This window comes from Equus asinus, chromosome 14, assembly GCF_041296235.1.
Source record: "Equus asinus isolate D_3611 breed Donkey chromosome 14, EquAss-T2T_v2, whole genome shotgun sequence".
NCBI classification, from domain to species: domain Eukaryota; kingdom Metazoa; phylum Chordata; class Mammalia; order Perissodactyla; family Equidae; genus Equus; species Equus asinus.
Window position 1 is genome coordinate 39,884,978 of NC_091803.1, and position 19,942 is coordinate 39,904,919.

The 19,942-nt window shown below is 50.0% G+C and overlaps 1 protein-coding gene across 18 annotated transcripts in view; it reads right to left on the bottom strand.

Moving 5' to 3' along the window:
* The window catches only part of SNX29 (sorting nexin 29), a 577,711-nt gene that overhangs the window by 497,885 nt on the left and 59,884 nt on the right, over positions 1-19,942 (bottom strand). For all 18 annotated transcript variants that reach the window (XR_006513608.2, XR_011494296.1, XM_070484912.1 and 15 more), the window contains 6 exons: positions 18,727-18,797; positions 17,266-17,514; positions 14,895-15,270; positions 9,339-9,457; positions 2,405-2,480; positions 586-668 (listed from right to left, as the gene is read on the bottom strand). Coding sequence is in view for 16 of the 18 variants with exons in the window: in XM_070484912.1 (XP_070341013.1) it covers positions 586-668; positions 2,405-2,480; positions 9,339-9,457; positions 14,895-15,270; positions 17,266-17,514; positions 18,727-18,797 (974 nt within the window). In the remaining 2 variants the exon portion in view is untranslated. The remainder of the gene's footprint in view (positions 1-585; positions 669-2,404; positions 2,481-9,338; positions 9,458-14,894; positions 15,271-17,265; positions 17,515-18,726; positions 18,798-19,942) is intronic.

The window sequence follows — 19,942 nt, forward strand, 5'->3', positions numbered from 1 at the left end:
GAGCTACATACCAGCCCCAGCCCGCTTGCCTCTGGACAGAGAGATGAATTTCTATCTTGTTAAGCCACAGTTGGTTTATTCTTTATTATATAAAGCCACTCAAACCTAATCTTAATTGCTACATCTTGAACACTTTTTCTGAGCGGTAAGGTTGGAAACAGTTTGAACCTGGTCATTAGCAACCTCCATTCATTTTTGAGAGAGACACTCTTCCTTACTTACAAAAATGATTCCTCCAGGGCTACAAAGCAAACCCAACTAGAACGGTTTCTCTGTAGCTGACAGCTTTACAAGAGGCAAACCCCGAAACCTGGAACACACGTTCCCCTTCCAACTCGATGCCGCTCCACTGCTAAAGCATGTCCTTTAGAGCGTGCACACGCCCAAGCATCACGAGTCAACCACAGCTCAGGAAGCCTACATCCACGAACCACACCAAGTCCACACCCAGATGCACACACACCTGACTTCACCCCACATCTCACAGAGTCCGCACCGTGCAGGAGCAAGCACAAAGGCACTGCGGTGACGCACAGGCCCAGAAGTCATCCCAGAATTGGGGGAGGCGGCTAAGAAAGTACTTACTGATCGTCATCGACTCTGGCACCGAGGCAGGCGGTAACAGGCTGCTCAGAGGACTTCCCGGGCCTGGAGGACTGGCTTCCACACTGGAGAGAGGCAGGCAGAAGGGAGTTACTCCTGGCCACTCAACACCACAACCCCACCATTCAAACCCTCGCAGGCGCTAAGTTTACTCAGGGTCACCTACCAGAGGGAACAGAAGGCAGCCCTTGGAAAAGACAGTCGATCCTCATTATTTGCCGATTCCATATTTACAAATTCACCAAATCAGCTAGGTCTATTTGTAACTCCAAAATCAGTGCTCGTGCACTCTCATGGTCACTAGTAAACACGTGCAGCATGGCAAAAACTGAGTCACTGAATGCACAAGCATGGCTGACATCAAACAAGGTGAGCGGTGCCTCTTCTGCCAACTATCATACTGCACCCGTGTCCTTTTGTGGGCTACTGGGCGCCACATTGCTCACATCCTCGTGCTTTGTGTTGGTGATTTTGCTGTCTAAAAAGGCCCCAAGCACAGAGCTGAAGTGCTGTCTGGTCTCTCTAAGCATGAGAAAGCCGTGATGCGCCTGATGGAGAAATCGTGTGTGAGGCGACCTGAGTCCAAGCGCGAGTTACAGTGCTGTCGGCTGTGGGTTCGCGGTTAAGGAATCAACCACAGGTGTGAAGTAAGGTGTCTGTAAACAAGGACAGACATCAAACCAAGTTCTGTGTTCACTGGCTGACAAAAACGTGAGCAGAGGCTTACGGGCCCCAGACCCTGTATGTCCCCTGGTCACTGGCTCAGTCTTCACGCGACTTTATAGAACATATCTACCCCCAATAATGAGGGTCGATGGTGTATTTGCAACATGGAAAAATAACACTTAGCATCCTTCATGAAAACAGCAGGGCCACAACATGGTTACAACACACACACACACGCAGGCACGTGTGCACATGCACACGCACACACACGAGACTAGGAGGAAAAGAACCAAAACGTCAACAGCAAAATGCACTTGGGGACTCAGAGTGACATTTTCTCATTTACTGCTGCATTTTCCAAATTCTCTAAAATAAACAGCAAAAAGGACTCCGAGTCCTGGATGGGTCTGCTGACACCAGTCCTTCCTGACCGTGCACTAACTGGCACAAGCATCCTGCAGCTGGTGTCATCTTCAAAGAGCCCAACCCCGTCTATTCAGGGCGAGACCGTAACTCTGCCCTTGCCAAGAAGTGTTCAGGGCAGTCAGCGGCTCCCATCCTAGAGCTCAAGCTGAAAATGCACACTCGAGACAGCCCTGGGACACCAAGCTGAAACGAGGAAGAGGACGGAGGAAAAAGCTAAGAGTGACAAGGCTCGTGCAGCAGTGAGACTGGAGTGTCCATCTTAGCTCTGCCACCAAACACCCAAGGACTCTGAGACACCTTTATTTGGAAAAAGCACTTAGTACTACAGGCCAGACTAAGACTTCACAAATGTATGGTGGCTAAGCGGCTTAGGTATTACAGAATATCAAAGCCGTTGAATACTATTATCAAATATTAACATGAAGCAAATAATGATAGAGGAGGGACCCAGACATGGCCCCAAAAGCAGAAAAAGTAAAGGTGGTAAGCAGCTGAAGTGTGATAAATAGTTTCTTGACAGTCTCTCATTCTCTGAGACCCTCGGCAACTTCACATTCTGGAACGTTAGGCTAACTCTGAACTGAAATGTGAGGTAAGGCCTTGCGTTTTAATCCTAGCAGGTGCCCTCCTAAACTTAAAAAAGAATAAAATGCAGAGTCGTGACTAGGACAATCCGGTCCCAGAGGCAACCTGGTCTCTGAACACTAACCTGTATCGTGGCCCAGGCTCCGGGAGAAGGTGGTCCTCTGGCCCGGTCCCGTTCTCCAGGCTTCCAAGGGGGGCATCTGTGCACAGAGCAATCGCAGGAGAAAGTCAGGCTTCTGTTTTCATTGCATTTTCTCCACGAGACAAAGACACAAGGCAGACGTGGGCTCATCTGCTAAGCAGTTGACTCAGAAATTCTCCCTCCTGTGTACACTGGATTTTAACCGGCTCCCCATTTCATTTTTCCGGCCATAATCTCAGATCTGGCGTCAGTCCCTAGTAGAAGGCCTTATGCTCTCACTTAGCCTTTCTGACCTTGAGCCACCTGGAACTACCCATGAAGTCTATCTTCAGAGCCAAGTCAGAATCAGGGGAGAATAAATCAGCCTTCTGCTGGACAAAACGGCTCCCGCCTGTAGCGGCCTGAGACCGACACTAGAGGGCAGCACGGTCCAAGCGCTGACGGCACCACCAGCCAAGACCAAGTGACGGCCCCTCTCTAAAAAGCTGCTTGCCCCGTGTTAAGTGGCACGTGGGGAAGGCGTATGGAAGAAGGCCACAGAGCATCTCCAGAAACAAGCACTCAAGATCTCCATAAATGTATCAGCTGCTGTTCAAGTCATTCTCTCTCCCACGGAAAAGTGCAAATCCGTGCCCCTTGGCTACATGGTGACACTCAAGCCAGTTATCACCCAGAACATCTGCTCCCTGGAGAAAATGCTGGCTTGTCCATGCCACTACACAACCAGGCCTGCGTCAGGGACCCGGGATGCGGGGGCGGCAGGAGCATGTCTCGTTGCCCTAAGCCAGCCCTCGCCACCTCCTGCGGGTTCTTCCTTCTGTTTATGCTGGTTTCGTCCTGCCCGAGATTCCCCAGCTCTTAAGGGCTTGAACTACGGGAACCCTAAGGGAAAAACGTTTTTGCACCTTTTCTTCTACCTTGCTGCCCCCACCAAGCTAGTCCACTCTCTCCTGCCTCTTTCAAGAAGTTCGAAGGGACAGGCTGGCCCCATTGCCAAGTGGTTAAGTTCGCGCGCTCTGCTGCAGGCGGGCCCAGTGTTTCATTGGTTTGAATCCTGGGTGCGGACATGACACTGCTCATCAAGCCACACTGAGGCAGCGTCCCACATGCCACAACTAGAAGGACCCACAACGAAGAATATACAGCTATGTACCGGGGGACTTCGGGGAGAAAAAGGAAAAAAATCAAATATTAAAAAAAAAAAAGAAGAAGTTTGAAGGGAAACAAAGTGTCTTTTCTCTACCTCCCCTTCCTCGCTCCCTAGCATTGGGGTTAAAGGGTGCCCAACGGCCTGGGTTCAAATCCCTGCTCCCCAACTTTTACCTAGGCCCTTTGTGTCTCAGTTTCCTCATCTATGAAAAGGGATGACACTAGTGCCACCGCGCAATATTTTCATAATGCCTGCCACACAATTACGTTGTAATACACGTACAACTCAGTGGGAACACTCGGTGGGTGGTGGCGGGCATCAAGTCTCTCTATAACCGAGCCTGCCTGCCACAGCTCTCATCCTCCCAGTCAACTGGAATCACTCTCTAAGGACCCCAAGGAACTCTTCCTGCCATCCCCCTCCTTGCCTTCTTGCAGCCATGACAAGGCTGAGCACGCCCCCTCCTCGGAGCTCTCCTCTCCCGGCTTCCTAACACTACTCTCAGGCCCTCCTTTTTCTGACTCCTGTGGGAAGGTGTCTCTGAGGCAGGGCTCATGGCCCTCTGTCCCCCTTGGCAAATCCAGGTAGGTCTTGGCTCAGCTCTCACCTCTGGGACAATGACAACTCTCAAGCCCTCCCCTCCGGCTAGGACCTCAATTTTGAATCCTAGTGTCACACTTCGAACTGCCTGTCAGAAAACTCTACTGGGATACCCTACGGGGCCTACCTTCAAAACCTCTGCCCTCCGTCACCACTTCCCTCTGGGCCGTAACCTCAGAAGAGTGTGGCACCCACCCCCCTCCCACCGCAGAGCTGGGCCGTGTCCAAGACCTTCCAGTTCCATCTAGTTAGCTTCCCCCTTTGCTCACAGCCATTTCCGCTGCCCCTGGTTCAAAGGCTCAATGCTTTCTAAAGGGTCTTCCGCAGCAGAGCCCCTCAGCTCTGTCTCACCCTCTCTAATCCAACTCACACACTGCGGCCAGAAGCAGAGACGGGGATTCCAACACAAACCACAGAAATCCACAGCAGGAGGAAAGGCCAACCTTACCTACCGGCATCCCAGACACGACGGCTACTCGGCCCGAGGGGGTTTCCCGTCACAATGCACGACCACGATAGGCTGACAGCTGTAGTGGGCCTGAGGCACCGGGGCCACAGAGCAAATGCAGAGACACGGACTCTCACCCAGGCTCAAGGCCCCTCTCGATAATAGTACCACTATTATCTTAATTTTACAGATGAAGAAACGGACCTTGAGGATTTAAGTGACTTGTTCAACATCACCAGGTCAGCAGGCGAGGATGTGAACCGGCATCTGCCCAACGGCACAGCTGAGCCCTCGCCCACTTCAGTCTCACTCAGTCACCTGAGATACTTGCTCTTCCCTCTACACATCCCTGGAGTTCATTTTTCCCAACTGCCAGGTGTCCATCCCTGCTGCATCAATCCACTCACCCCCTCAGCAAAGGCTTCCTGAGCCCCAGCCATCGGCCTGGCTCTGGCCAAGGTCAGAGTCACACTGGAATCGAGACGGACATTGTCCTGTCCTTATGGACCTCAAAGACTAGTAGAGGGGACAGGCGTCATCAAGCAATTAGACACATACAAGATCACAAACTGAGGCCCAAGCAATGGAGACACATGAGGTTTACGACAGCGTGAAACATGAGGCCTGGCCTGTCTGGTCTTCCATGAGACAGCAACACTCAGGCTGCAACCCAAAGGGTGTGCACTGGTGTGGAAGGCAGGAGGAGCGTGTGGCTCGGTGTAAGGAAGAAGCAGCAGGCTGGTGTGGCTGGGGGCACTGAGCAAATGGGACAGGAGGAGATGCAGCTGCTGGGTGCGCTGGGGCCTGGATGGCCACTGAGGATTCTGGATTTTATCCTGAGTATGGTAAAAGGGTTTGGGGGATGCTGGCACAGAGCAGGAAGGCCACTGACTCAGTAAAGAAAACCATAAGCCCTAAAGCCTTACAACCCTCCAAAGTGAGGTGGGAACCACGCACAACGCAGAACCTGTGGCCACCACAGTATTTTGACATTTCACACTGTAAAGTTCCCGTCTGGGAGCCCAGCTCTAACATCACCAGATCAGAGCAGGGCTACCACAGAACCCCCCTCACCCACAACAAACAACTCCAAAGACCCAAGGGCAGGAGGAGGAGAAGTTACAGAACGTGACACCTGATAGGAAACGCAGGGGCTGAGGGGCTGAGGTTTCAAAGGAACTGCAGCAGGGCCTCAGAAAGTGACTGCGCTGGCTAAGCCCCAACAGTAAACACAGCCCCTCCAAGAGGAGACGAGCAATGCCAGCTTCACACGTGCAGTGCATAGAGAAGGGTGTTTTTCACCTCAGTTTAGCATTCTCAGTTGGAAAAAACTTTGGGGGCTCACTCTCCCTTGCAGCTTCGAAGAGATGCTGGTAAACGTGCTTTGCTCTGTTGTGTGTAATATACACGCCTGGAAGAATGACTGTATCTAATCCTCCGTCTGCTGTCAGGGACTCATGTGACCCTGGGCTGGTGTCTCCCTTCTCAGTCCCTCCAGAAACCCAGAAATGCAGCCCAAAGCAGGGCCCCCCTAAACCACAGAGCTGCATCTTCCGAGGTTCAGAAGGATAATTCTGTGCTTGGGGTCCCCTCTCCGCCGCTTTCTCCCTCCCGAGACTTAGCTACGAAAACACCCATCCTTTCCCACCACGAGCCTCTCTCCTTTTTGATCCTCCTCCCTGCCTCTCCCTTTCTCTAAATACCAGCAAGGGCAGTGACTGCAGATGCACCAACGTTTTCAAAGATGCTGGAAAGGTCTCCCAAGGGAGGAGTGCTCTGTGTGCAAAGTCACCATTAAAGACACCAAATGGCCCGCAGGCCAGAATGCGAGAGAATATGCTAATATTGCTCAAGTAGGGGGCTGTCAATCAGAAGGGGTGCCAGTCAGAAATGGAAGGAAAGAAAATGACATGTTGGCAGCGTGCGCCCAGGGCTGCCGAGGGAAGGAACGCTCCGGCAGACAGGCCAGTCCCAGGAACACCTGGCCCACGTGCCTCCCATGGAAGTAGGGCAGCAGGCCAGGAGGAACCAGATGTAATTTGGCCTTCCACTCAGGTAGCGGGTTCCCCGGCTCTGATTCCAGTGTCTTCCCATGCAATGCTTCCGCCCCCAAAGAGTCTGCCCCTCAGGCTGTCACAAGCTTCCAAGGCTCCTGATAGCCTTGTTACTGTAGGAAATTAAAAAGTTGGCAGGCCAGCTCATACACAGCCTCTCTGGTGAGGATAATCCAGATAAGCTGGAGCTTGGGGTCCCATCAACAGTGATCACATGGAGCCTCTGGGTCTGTGAGGCTGAGAGCCAGAGGTGGGACTGTGGGAAATCTGCCAGCGGGATGTCTCCTCAGGGGAATCCTGGAGCCTGGCCGGCAGCTACTTTCCCTGGAAACTCTGGTCTACAGAAGGCCCAGAGAGGTAGGAAGAATGCTGGCTTCTGTGACTAAACCCCAGTGTAAACAGCAATGCCCCAGAGTAGCCAGCCATCAGCCCCCGAGGTCTGATGGGTAGAGGAGCCCAGTGAAGAAATGCAGGAGCCGCTGGAAACAAAACAGACTGTACCTACTGGCCCAGCAACGATGCACGACCCAACAAACAAGTCCCTCAGTGGGGAGGGCAAGACAAGCAGAGCTGGATCGCGACCTGGAAGCCATGAACAGACACTGGAAACTCTCCAGTGGTCCTAGACACAGTTAGGACCACGTGCTGTCTGCAAAACCCCACCCTTGGCTGCTTGGACCCAGGATGGTGCCCTTGGAAAGAAGCTAGCCTGGCCTACAGACGCGAGCTAGGCCCACAGACTCTCCCTCTCTGCAGATTTCAACTGAGACCCAGAGAGAGGCTCCCGTAGCGAGGCAATGGTGATGCACCTCAGCCAAGTACAGGCCAAAAGGAGAGGGGGCGAGAAGGATGAGGGAGCAAAGGCAGACTAGAAGAGAGAAGAGATGGGGGGCAGAGCCCCATAAGGAAGCCTGGGGGCGCAGAATGAGAAAGACAGCAGGACCATCTCCGGATGGGGGTCTGGGGGTCATTTTTATCTTTGGTATACTACCCATCCATTCCAAGGCCCAGCGCCCAGGCCCATGACACCCACAAGATGTCCTATCCTGTCACTACTGCAACATTAGCAGTAAGCTTTCACGGGGCCCTAGCACATGTCTGGCACCTTTTCTGAGATTAACTCAGGGACTCATCAGCACAAATCTGAGAGGAGGGTGATGTAATGGCAACCACACCCTCTTCCCAGGCTGTGCTCACGAGTGGAAGAGTTAACCCAGTCGATCACTTTACAGTCCCGGACTCACATCAAGGGTCTGATAAGTGTTGGCTGTCGTTATCACCATCATCCACACTTTCCAGAAGAGCAGATCAGCCTGGCAGACAGAAGTCCCTCAGCCATGCATTCTCACTAGCCTCGATTTCCGCCGGGAACACTGTGGCTCAGAGAGGTGATCTGCCCAGCTCGTATCCGACCCCACTCTAGACTGCTGCCAATCAACGTCCCCGCCTTGCCCTGTGCTCCAGCTAGTTTAAGTTTCTGTTCCCCAGACAGTGACAAGAACAACAGTCTATCATCCGGTTCAGAATGTCAAGAGCTTCCTGAGCAGTGGGTGGGCCCCATCACAGCTTCCTACACCTGGCCTTACAAAGATGAGACGGATACCCACACTGGGGCCCGAGGTCTTGGTAGTGCTGTTGGGGCAGTGATGACGACCGAGCGCTTGACTGCGCCAGGCACTGTATCGGCTGTACTGCACAGCCACCCCTCTGGGTGAGCAGGGCTGATCCACACCTCCTCCCACACCCCCCACACCCCGTAGCCTGCTCTAGCTAAAGAAAACAACAACGAACCACACATGAGCGTGCTCAAGCACATGGAACAGGTCAGAAACACTTACCCACTCCAAAGGCAGGTTTTATTTTTTTTTTTTTCCGTATTCATAGAATATTTATTTAATTTACAAATTTGCGTAAAACAGGTCTTTCGCAAACACCACGGCTCCCCAACCTTGCAGTGTACCTATTCCACAGATGGGAAAGCAGACAGAAAAATGACTTGCCAAGGCCACACAACAAGCCAGTGGCAGGAATGCAGGATGGAGCTGATGTTCATGGAGAATTTAGATCTGTGAGCCTGGGGTGGGAACATGGGCATGTGAAACAGAGTCTTCATCCTGAATGTACGTCTCATTGAGGAGACAAACCTGCAAGATTCCAGGACAAGGTGGTCCAGCATGATAAGAACCAAATTAAGAGTTAACATTTATTGAGGCTAAGTATGTCAAAGGCAGGTTTTAAGCAAGCTCCTCCCTGACCTCCAAGCCCTTTGCTATAAAGGGTGCCAGGGCCTCTATCACTATGAATTCTGTGAACTTCTCTCTTCTGCTAAGAGGCAAAAATAATGGTCACCACCATTTTTGATACTATTTGTATCAGCTTGTACATGATCAAGTTCAACAAGTCACTGGCAAGAAAAAAGCAGGCTTGGGCTCCTGGTGACTTGCCAGCTGGTTCAGCCCGACCCCCACTCAGGGCAGAGCACCCAAACACCCAGGTTCAGCAAGAAGAGGAGCCAAACCCTCTGCCACTTCCAATCTCAACAAGCCCCTCCTGGCCTGAGCCCCATGTCTCCTGGCTCCCACTCCCACTTGCGCAGATGACCCAGATATGCCTGCAGGTTCTCTGAGCCAAAGCTCGTGCTGGAGGAAAAGAGGCATCACTCACCTGCGGGGCTGTAGGAGCCAACTCCACTGACCGGAAAGAGGACGTCGGTGTCACCATGCAGCACCTGCAGTGGAGCCCAGCTGTGCATCTTGGAAAGGCAGGTGCTCCCATCCACGGGCCTAAGGTGAGAGAACACAGCTGTGAGACAGGGCGAAGAGCCCCATGGGCTCAGACCACCACAAGCATCCGCTGGGCCTCCCACATTTCCTCTTGGGAACTAACCAGGCCACGATGGGCTGAAAATAGAAGGGGGCTGGGCTGGGAGTCAGAGCACATGGTCCGGATGCAGCATTCAAGCATTCACGCCTTCAACCAGTGTTTACTGAGCACCTACTATATGCCAGGCACTGTGTCACATATACTTGTGCTGCAAAAGAGCCAGCCAATAGTGTTTATCCTGCCCTCGTGGAGCTTACAGTCTGGTAGGGGACACAGACATGAATCAAATAATCCTGCAAGAAGGTGTAACGGCAGCTTAGATTCATGGAGCTGGTCAGGAAGATCGTGGAAGGCTTCCTTGGAGAAGAGAGGTTGGAGGTGAGAGCAAAAGGAAGCACAGGGGTCAGCGGCGGGGAGGGGAGGGACCAGAGGAAGGAGGGAGGGACGAGCATGTGCAAAGTGCTGCCGCAGGAGGAAGCAAGTGTTCCAGGTTCTGAAATGATGGCAGCCACGTGATTTTGAGCCGGTGTCCCTTCGCCTTGCTGGTTCTTAAACCCTCGTGAGGAAAAGGACAAAATCAGACCAGATCATGTCTGGGTCCCTTCCAAGAAAGGGGGTCAGCTCAAATATTAACCAGGCTCATATGATCTGTTACATTGTCACCTTCTCCACAAAGTACAAAACCAACCTGGACGATCTTTGTAACGCCAGATGGGTTCAGTTAAACCCGACGGAGAAAGGATTTGCCCACTGCAGCGTTTGCCTCTGCGCAATTAGGAAACACTAATAAATACCAGGATGTGTTTGTGTGGTACCTTAAAGTTTATAAAAATCACCTTGTAACTTAGTTGTAAAGCAGACCAAAGCTGATCATAATCACACCTACTTAATAGAAGAGGCAGGCGGAGAGGGAGAGAAGGGGACAGGGAGAAAGAGGGAAGAGGGGAGAGAGAGGGAAAAACTCAACCAGAATACGTGACGTGTGCAAGCTCATCCTCTTGGACAGAACCACGGCTTGCAGGATCAGAGCCCAGGTCTTCCAAACCCAACTACGATGGGTCTCTGGCTGCTGCCCACCAGGTGACAGGATGTCTATAGCTTTTCTTTCGTTTAGGGTAGTGATCAACAAACTTTTTCTGTAAAGGACCAGAGTAAATATTTTAGGCTTTGTGGCCGTAAGTATCCTTCTTTGTTCGTTTCCCTTTTTAAACAACACTGTAGAAACGTAAGGCCCATTCGGGGTGTGGGGGTGGACTGGGCCTGCAGGCCAGCTGGCCGCCTCTGGTCTAGAGGCCTGTCGTGCAGAGGGTGTCCTCTCAGCCCTCTTCAGCGTTCAGTCGGACACCGGCACTGGGCACGGAACACAGCGGGAAATGGTCCTAATGGAGTCTAATCCTGCAGGTCCCACACACACTGACACTCTGGGACAGCAGACTGGGACACAGAAGAGGAAGTGCTCCCACCTGTGTGGCCAGCCGCAGAACCAAACTGGGGCCGAGCTCTGAGGTGAACTTGGCAGTGCCTCTAGAATCTGTCAAGAGCAGCCCTCCTGGGGCTCTGACCCAGCAGCTGGTGAGAAGGGGACTCCTGGAGACCCAGAGGTGGTCGGGGGTGACCCCCAGGAGAAGGCGCCAAAACCTCTAGTCCTTTCCCCGGCCATCACGCTGGCTCCAGGAGGGGGGTTTCTGCTGTTGACAAGCAGAAATCTTGCCACTTCTCAGCAACATATGCAGAGTGCAAGGTGAAGCCAGGCCCTCAGCTGAGGTTTGGAACCCAAGTAAAAGCGGCCAGTGGGCCACGCCCTCAAAAATGAGTTGCCCTGAAGTGATTCCGGAGGCAGAGACCGACTGGGAATATAGTGCCACAGACGGCCTAAAAACAGAGTAACGGGGGTTGCTCTTCAGCAGGAAAGTCAGACACTTCTTTTAAAAGCTGGAAAATGCCAAAAGGAGGAAGGAAAAAAAAATACACCCAAAGCCACATTACCCAAAACACAGCTGAGTTAGACGCTATTTCTTTAGCGTCTTTTTTCTTTCCTTCTGCACCTACTTTCCTTTATGAGGTCGTAATGAGGCAGAATGTAGGATTTTATATTTTGCTCTTCTCACGGAACATGAAGTCATAAGTTCATCTTCACTCTGCTCAGATGCTCTTAAAAGTTGTTTAAGATGTCTCAGGTCCTAACCGTTGAGATGTTAAGGTTTAAACTACGAGACAGTGCACTGTCAACCATTCCGCGGCAGGTGCACATTGAGGTCAGCGCCAGTGTTCCCCTTCTTTGAAGAAGGACTTTGGTGCCTAGACGCAGCAACTTTTCCTGAGACTGTGCTCAGGGTAGAATCCCAGCAGTGGGATTGCTACAGCGGGTGGGAAACACTCCCAGCTCTCTGAGGAGGTCCCTGGGCACCAGCCTGGCCACAGCATCCCTTTCTACCACGAGCCTGGAAGACACCAAGCCCTCCCCGCAGGGCGCGAACCCAGGGCTGCCTTTCCCCAGCTCTCCATTTAAGTCTTGGCAAATGTGACGGGCAAAGTATGGCGTCTGGTCTCACTCTGCCTTAGCTTAATCACCAGTAAGGTGCGACATTTCTCCATATGCTTGTAATTCTCTTTGAGTCGTGTTTTCATCCCACTTCCCCACTGGTGTCATAGGACACATATGAAGCGACAGAAAAACTCCTTTCTATAATAAAGATATTATCCCCTTAAAAAAAAAAAAGGAGCAAAGCCAACACTTATGAATATTGAGGCGGGAGGCACAAGATTTGTCCTCAGCCATCAAAGAAGTGGTTTAATTGCCAGCAAACAGAGGCATCAAGCCAACTTTTGGCCAACAGAGCATCTTAAAGACAATCGGAGCACTGGCTTTGCCAGAGGCGATGGCAATCCACAGTGCGCTGCTCCTGGCCTGCCACATTCCCCTCGCACACCTGGCTGTACTAAGAAACTGTTAAAGTTCTGGCCCCTCCAGGCTCCCAGACCTTTCACGCGAACATTAGGTTAGAATCAAAATGAAAGTATTACTCAGTAGGCCATCTCATCACTCCTTTGCTCTTTCCCCAAGACGCTCTGTGGAATGTTCGATCAAGAGCCCCACTTTCGGCCAGGGAGAGGCTGTCCATAATCTGCAGGAGGCATGATGGCCTCAAAGGGCCCGGGCCCCTGTAAAGGTCACCCTGCACTGTTTTGTGTTTACACATCACAATGCTGGCGGCTACCTTGGCTCAAATTGGCCTCCCCCTCCAGACTCCCCTCAATGGTACCAGTCTGCTAGGAAGAGAAATGACCGTGTTTGAGGCCAAAAAACCCATGGAGTGAATCAACTCAGAGATGTGCTCACCTAGAGACCTAGAATGCAGATGGTACTTCCTAAAATGCCCAGATTAAGAACTAAAGGCAGATGTGATGGTTAATTTTATGTGCCAACTTGGCTAGGCCACAGTAGCTAGTTGATCAAACATTATTCTAGATGTTTCTGTGAAGGTATTTTTTTTATGAGATTAACATTCAAATCAGTAGACTAAGTAAGAGAGATCACCTTCCATAATTTGGGTGGGCCTCATCCAATCAGTTGAAGGTCTGAATAGTAAAAGACTGAGGTTGCCCCAAAGAAGAAGAAATTCTTCCAGCAGACTGCCTTCGGACTCGAACTGCAATTCTTCCTGGGGTCTCCAGCCTGCTGGCCCACTCTGCAGATTTTGGACTTGTCAAGCTTCCACAACAGATGAGCCAATTCCTTAAAATGAATCTCTCTTGATAGATACATACACAGATACATACATACATAGATAGACACACATATATATATATACACACACACACACACACACACCCTATTGGTTCTGTTTCTCTGGAGAAGCCTGACTAATACAGCAGGTCGCAAGACCTGGAGCCCAGGCACAAAAACATTCATTCTCTGTAAGCAAGAACAACGCTGCAGAGAAGTCACCCTAACACTTCAGGAGGAGAAAAAGCCTTTTCGGGAAAATGTTCCCTTAAGAATGGCTGATAACAAAAAGAAAAAAAATAAAATAAAAATGCCAACAACCTAAATACTCAACAATGGGGCCACCTTTAGCAAATCCTGACATATCGATTTGACTGAAGATCAACCAACTGATATTCTTAGTTACGTAGAAACAGAAAATATTTGACAGTGTAAGCTTTGGAGCGCAGCGTCACTAACCTTAATCCCAGCTCTGCCCACCGCTTTGACAAATCTCAACTCTGTACGGAATCCTGTGCTTTCACCCATCAAGTGGGGGTGACGCCCACTGACCTCCCAACAGCTCTAAGTGTTGGGACAAGGTAGATACAGAGCTGGCGTATCACAGCTGATCAATAAGGTAATACTACTAATACAGATGTCCATGCGAATGAGGACGAGAGGAAAAATCAAAAACAAAAACACGCATGGTCTCATGAGAAAGACAAAACCTCATATTAAACCAACATGAAAATGAAAGGCTTAGGGCTAGTGACATACTGCGCCCCTCAATCACACCGCGGCGTCTCCACATCTCCATTTCATACTCTCGCAGGCTGGTTCTGACGTCAGCCGTGATTAGGACGGCACTGCGCACGGTGAAGCCCAGGCGAAGAGGGACCTCGTTTATTGGGCATGAAGAGTACGACCAAGCACAGGGACTATTCCAAGAGCAGCACAGCAGCGGGAGCTCACCTGTGCTGTGTCTCCTGATGCGCCAGCCCCGTGCCAAAGGTCCCACATGCAGTCTCCCACTAACCGGACAACAACGCGACAAAGCAGGTGTCGTTTTTCCCCCAGGTCTCAGATGAGGCCCGAGCCTCTGGGAGGTGAAGTAACTCATCTAACTGATCCAACCTGAGCCACACAGCTAGTAAACAAGAGCCCGGGTTGTCTTGACCCCAAGATCCAAGCTCCAAGCTCCTCACTATGCTTTTCTGCCTTACGCCTTCACGGGCACCAAGCCCCTTCCATAGGTATAAACCTACTGCGACTCCAGGGTGAAGGCCGCAAGTGCAGGCAAACACTGCTGTCCACACCCCTGGAGATAACAGAAATTCCCAGCCTGCCACCATTCTCTAGAATAACCCTGCCTTTCTCCTGAGCTTCCTGCGCTAGTGGCAAGTTAGAGATGCGAGGAAATCCAAGCAATAAAAATGAAAGACGTGTATAAAAAGCAAAAATTTCAAGGCACACATCTTGACACCAACTTTGACTAAGTACCTTCAAATATACTCCCTTCCCCTTACTTCGCAGGAGAATAGCAAGCTAACACTCCTTCCTCCTAAATCAAGATCCGAAAAATGAATGATGTCCTAAACACACATAAAACTTGCACTGTTATTTCACCCAATACTGCAGAAAGAGGAGTTAGTGTACCACCCTTCATGCAGAGCCAAAGTGGAACTTACTTCTCAGGCGACTCTGAGCGGCCCATGCATTTCCTTCCTGACGTGTTCCTGTACACGTCGTCCTCGTTTTCATCCACGTCTTCATCATCAATGCTTTTCACATCAAGCTTCTGGTACCCAAACTCCCCGTTCAAAGACACAGAGTCAATTTTCCATGAGTTGCTGCTCTGACTTCCATTGGAATTTGGTCCAAAGGGGCTTTCAAAAGCCGACATGATATTGACTGAGGAGCGATCGGAGTTCTCCTCCGAGCTCTCCCCAGGCCCAGGTATCTTTTTAAAAACATCACCAGGGATCTGCTCGTCTTCCTCATCATCAAAGGAGATGATGTTAGTCACCTTCTTTTTCTTCTTCCGCTCCTTTTTACATTTGGCATCTGGCAAAAGAAAAGACATGGTATAAGAAAAAGTAGGCAACATAAAGGTATGATCGAGCCATCTTGCCTCTAAATTGTGGGGGAAAATCCTCTACTATTCTACTGAAAAATAAATTTAAGATCGAAAAAGAATGTGAATTTAAGTCCTGGGGAAAAAAACCTGTCTACAGGAGACTGAGCAAAATGGATGCGGGCCTGTACTTCCAATTTAAACAAAGATGCCACAGAGCACACATTAAAATGGTTCCTTCTAAGCACTTTGAGTCAAAGGATGAGAGCATCGCTGAAATGGTTTTTCACTGTTTTACTTTGGAAATACTCTCAATAGCTGGTAGATGAGACCAAGAAAGCCAGTTTGGGGATGTGGTCAATTGTTTCACGGCCACGCTTCCTCTCATCACTGCACAACGCTCCTTACAATGGGAGTCTGCTGCTCCTCCCATGGAGGGTGTGTCTATTTCTCCACCCCCTTGAACCTGGGCTGGCTGAGTGCTCTGCTTTTACCAACAGAATGTGGCAGAAATAACTAGGCATGTGCATTCTGGAGCCTAGGCATCAAGAGGTCTTGTGCCCTCATGGAACACTGCCCTGACTCTACCATGGAAGGAAGCCAGTCTAGCTTATTGGAGCATGTGAGGCCCAGTGGAAGAAGAGTGAGATGCCCCAGCCAAGAGGCAGCACCAACTCCAGATAATGAGTGCGGCCATCTTGGATCTTCCAGCTCTGCCACCAGCTGAATATAGCCCCATGAATGAGCCCATGAAACTAGCAAAAGAATCATCCTGCCAACCCATATAACCATAAAAAAATAATAAACCATGGTTATTTTAAGCCGCTACATTTTGGAGCTGTTTGTTACACAGCAAAGGCTAACAAGCACAAGTCAAGACTGCCTTGGTGATCAGTGCTCGGGTTAGCCAGTCTGTTCACCCATCTTAATCATCAAACTTGAGGGTAAGACACTTCGAGCCAATTCTAAAAAATCCAGTCCATCTAAACCAGGTGTGACAGGGTGATGCTTCACCAGTGTATCACAACTCCGAGACAACATCAAAGCAGAGCCCCCAAAATGGACGGACAGGATACTCTTTGGGTGTATAAATTCCAGCATCCCTGTTACACAAAGTCCCAAACAGTCCTGTTTGCTATGTCATTCACATGGAGTCTCTGTTCGAGAAGGAGAGGGTAAGACAGATAAAGCCAGCGTGTACCAAGGGACTCCATGGGAGTCTGTTTTCACCACTAATAATTCCAAAGGGATGAGCATGATTACCACCTTGTTTAAGGGATTTGAGAATGTTAGGACAAAGCACTTAGACCCAAAATTTCCTAGTTTGTTGTAGCAACATTCTGGATGTCCCTGAAAGCTCAAGGTGTATTGTAAACTTCTCACAAAATTAACTCAACCAATTCTCTTTTGCCTCCCCACAGCCTAGGGTCAAAGCAGACCAACCCCTTCCTCCTCTTGGGCTCTACCTAAATATCACCCCCCAACAGTAAACATCCTCCATAGCACCCTATGCTTGGCTTTCATCCCATTTATCAGAAGGATAACTAATTATTTATAGAATTTGTCCTTAAATGTCTACCCCCACCCATCCCAAAGGAGACTGAAGGCTAAATGCTGGCAATCTGTCTTCCTTGGCTCACTGCCCAGCACACAGAATGCAGTAAGTCAACCAAGGAATGGACGCATGAAGGAATAAACAAATGGAGATCAACTTCATCGGGCTTCGTGTGACCATCACACCTTCACTTTTAGTTCACTCTGACTGAGCTGTTGGCCTTTCTACACTCTCATCTTGACATCTCAGTAAGGCTCTCAGGTCCCTTTCGGAGTGAATAAGAGTGAAAAAGGGTAAGAAAAACAGACACAAACGTAAAGTGAAAATGCAAGTGCATCAGATTAGATGACGAGGCGTGTCCACCGCAGCCACAGTCTGCTGCCCTGTCCGCGACCCGCTCTGTTCTACCTCGCATGCGCCTTCTCCTCACCAGCACTGACGTGCTTGGACACGACGGGCAGGGGGTCGGTCTCCTGCTCAGGCTTGATGAGGATGGAGACAGCAGAGGACGCCGTGATCTCCCTGAACAGGCTGCTCACTCCCTGTGTGGATTCCTTCAGCAAGGAGGTCACATTCTGCGTTGACTCCTTTAAGAGGTCCGAGACGGTAGGAGCGAACTTACTCTGCCCATTTAAATCCTTGTTGTCGATGTTAATTGCAAAGAGTATGGAGTTCAGACCTGCCCGAAAAAGGGAACAGTCTGGAGCGTCTGCTGTTGAACAGTTACCCTCCAACAGGATAAGCAAGCTGCAGACATTATAGGGCACAAGAGGGAAAACGTTTGATAAAAACCTCCCAAAAACTGGGGTCAGTAGGCACCAGTTATTATAGGAGTTGAGTCTTTCCAAATTCTCTCGCTGTCAGGAAGACAAATGCAAGTGAGAAGTCATGGAGTGGGGGTGGTTAAGTCCTAAATTCTGGGGTCAGACTGCCTGGGTTGAACCCTAGCACTGGCACTTCCTAGCTATGAGACCTTGGTCAAGCCATGTACAACCTCTCTGAGCTTCCGTTACCTTATCTGTAAACTGGGGATGATAGCATCTCTCTCACAGGGTTTTTAAGTATTAAAGACCACGACCCAGCAAAAACACTCAACTCAGTGAGGAACACAAAATGTGCACCAATTTCATTATTATTATTACTTTAGGCAAAAACCTGCACTGGTATCCTATGGCCTACAGAGGAAAGTATGGTCAATCCTGACTTTCTCATCCATGGACTAGACTAACATAACTCTCAATATGTGGGACTTAGTGTCAAGTTTCAGGAAAGAAAAAAAGGAGGCAACAAAGGATTTGGAAGGAAAAAAGCAAGTTGCCCTCTTCTGTTGGGTGGTTCCCATCTTTCGCTCTGAGAGTCAAATGATGAACAATTTAACAACCACCCACTAACATCAATCCAGGGCTTTCGAGTTGGCAGATCACGTACATGACTCGACCACATTTGATCTGTCACAGCCCTATAAAGGGGACTGCTGAGCTAGCCCTATAAAGGAGACTACAGGGGTATTCCCAGCCCGCAGAGGAGGAAAGTAAAGTAAAGAGGAAAAAGCTCTCAGGATCTAACCCCGGTCACCAGCCAATGAGGGGCAGAGCCAGGCTTCAAGGGCAGGTCTCCTGCCTCCAATTTCCTGGATCTTCACATTACACCTGCAAAGCCATAGCCCAAAACCCTCAACCCCATGCTTTTTCTGACAGGGTATCAAATTCTAGATAAATGGACTCAATACTCAACTGCCACTAAAGGAAGGACAGTGGAGAGTGATTCATTAAGTGGGTGAGGGACAGGGAAAATCATAGCATCACTCGGAGTTATAAATTCACCCCCAGCCAGCCTCCTCTGCTCACCAACCTTCACAGGACCCAGCACCCCTGGCCTTGGCCAGGCTTACCAGCTGCCATGGTGGGGAGCATGCTAGACCTTTCTTCATCCATCACAAAAGACCAGTCTTCATAAAAAGTGCTGCAAATTGAAAGAGAAAAGGGAAAAGCTCTGGATAGTGGTTCTCCGCATCCATTCGCCAGACAATTCTGCTATACGGCTCCCTGGAAAATCCATGCCTGGTCATCTCAGAGTAGAGATATGAGGTCTGCTGGGCTGAAGCTTCTGGTTACAAACACAGGATTGCACACATATATCCTATGACTTCCTCTTCGGTCCCCTGAGATTTTGAGCTTCCCCTGTGCTTGAGAGCACTGAAATAGGCATGAGATGTAAACGCAGCATTTGTGAAGCAGCAATGGAGGACAAGACCCACAGAAGGGTGACTTCCACTCAGGCAATGTCTCCAGGAGACAGAAGGAAATCCAAGCCTGCCCACCAGCCCCCTGACTGGGCTAACATAAGAAGGAACCATTTCAGATAGAAATGACAGCATTCCAGGCCTCCACCAACCAGGGGATTTACATATAAAACCTGCTTGGGCTGTAGCCCCAAAAGCCCTAGTTAGCCCTGGAAAGGGCTGGGAAGCTAAAAAGATCTCACAAATTCTAACAGCAGAAAGGGGTAGGAGCAAGGGGTCAGAGGGGCCTACTTGGTCTGCCCAAGGTCATCCAGCAATAAACAGTACAGCCAGGGTTCAAAAGCAGGTCTCTCAATCCAATTCCTCAGCTCTTGATCCAACCCCCAGCTAAGCAACAACAAGCAAATATGCTCAACCTCCTGACTTCGCCACCAGGTCAGAGAACTCTAAATTAACGGAGTCCAAGCCAAATTTCGCTAAAGCACAGTCAGTGATGAGCGACCTGCAGGTCAGCAAGAGCCTGGACACATCAGCTGCTGAAGTGACTGCAAACAACTAACAGAAAGAGAAAAGAGATGCATCATTTTCAGTAAACTTACCCAGCAGGAGTCGGTGGAAGCACAAACCACATGGGCAAGCTGGCATTGCAACAGCACCTCTGATTCCCAAAATTGTGATTCTTTAAAAATCTGGCCCAGTTCTCATGCATGTGAAAGAATTTGTTTTTCCCACATAGAGTTAGATAAGCAGTAGTTCAGGTAAGTCCAACTGTGATTGTTAACAGCTGGATTCACTTCGACTGCTCGCTGTTAAAGTCACCCTTGATATTGGGCGTACAACGCTGAACTACTTGCAAATGATCTGC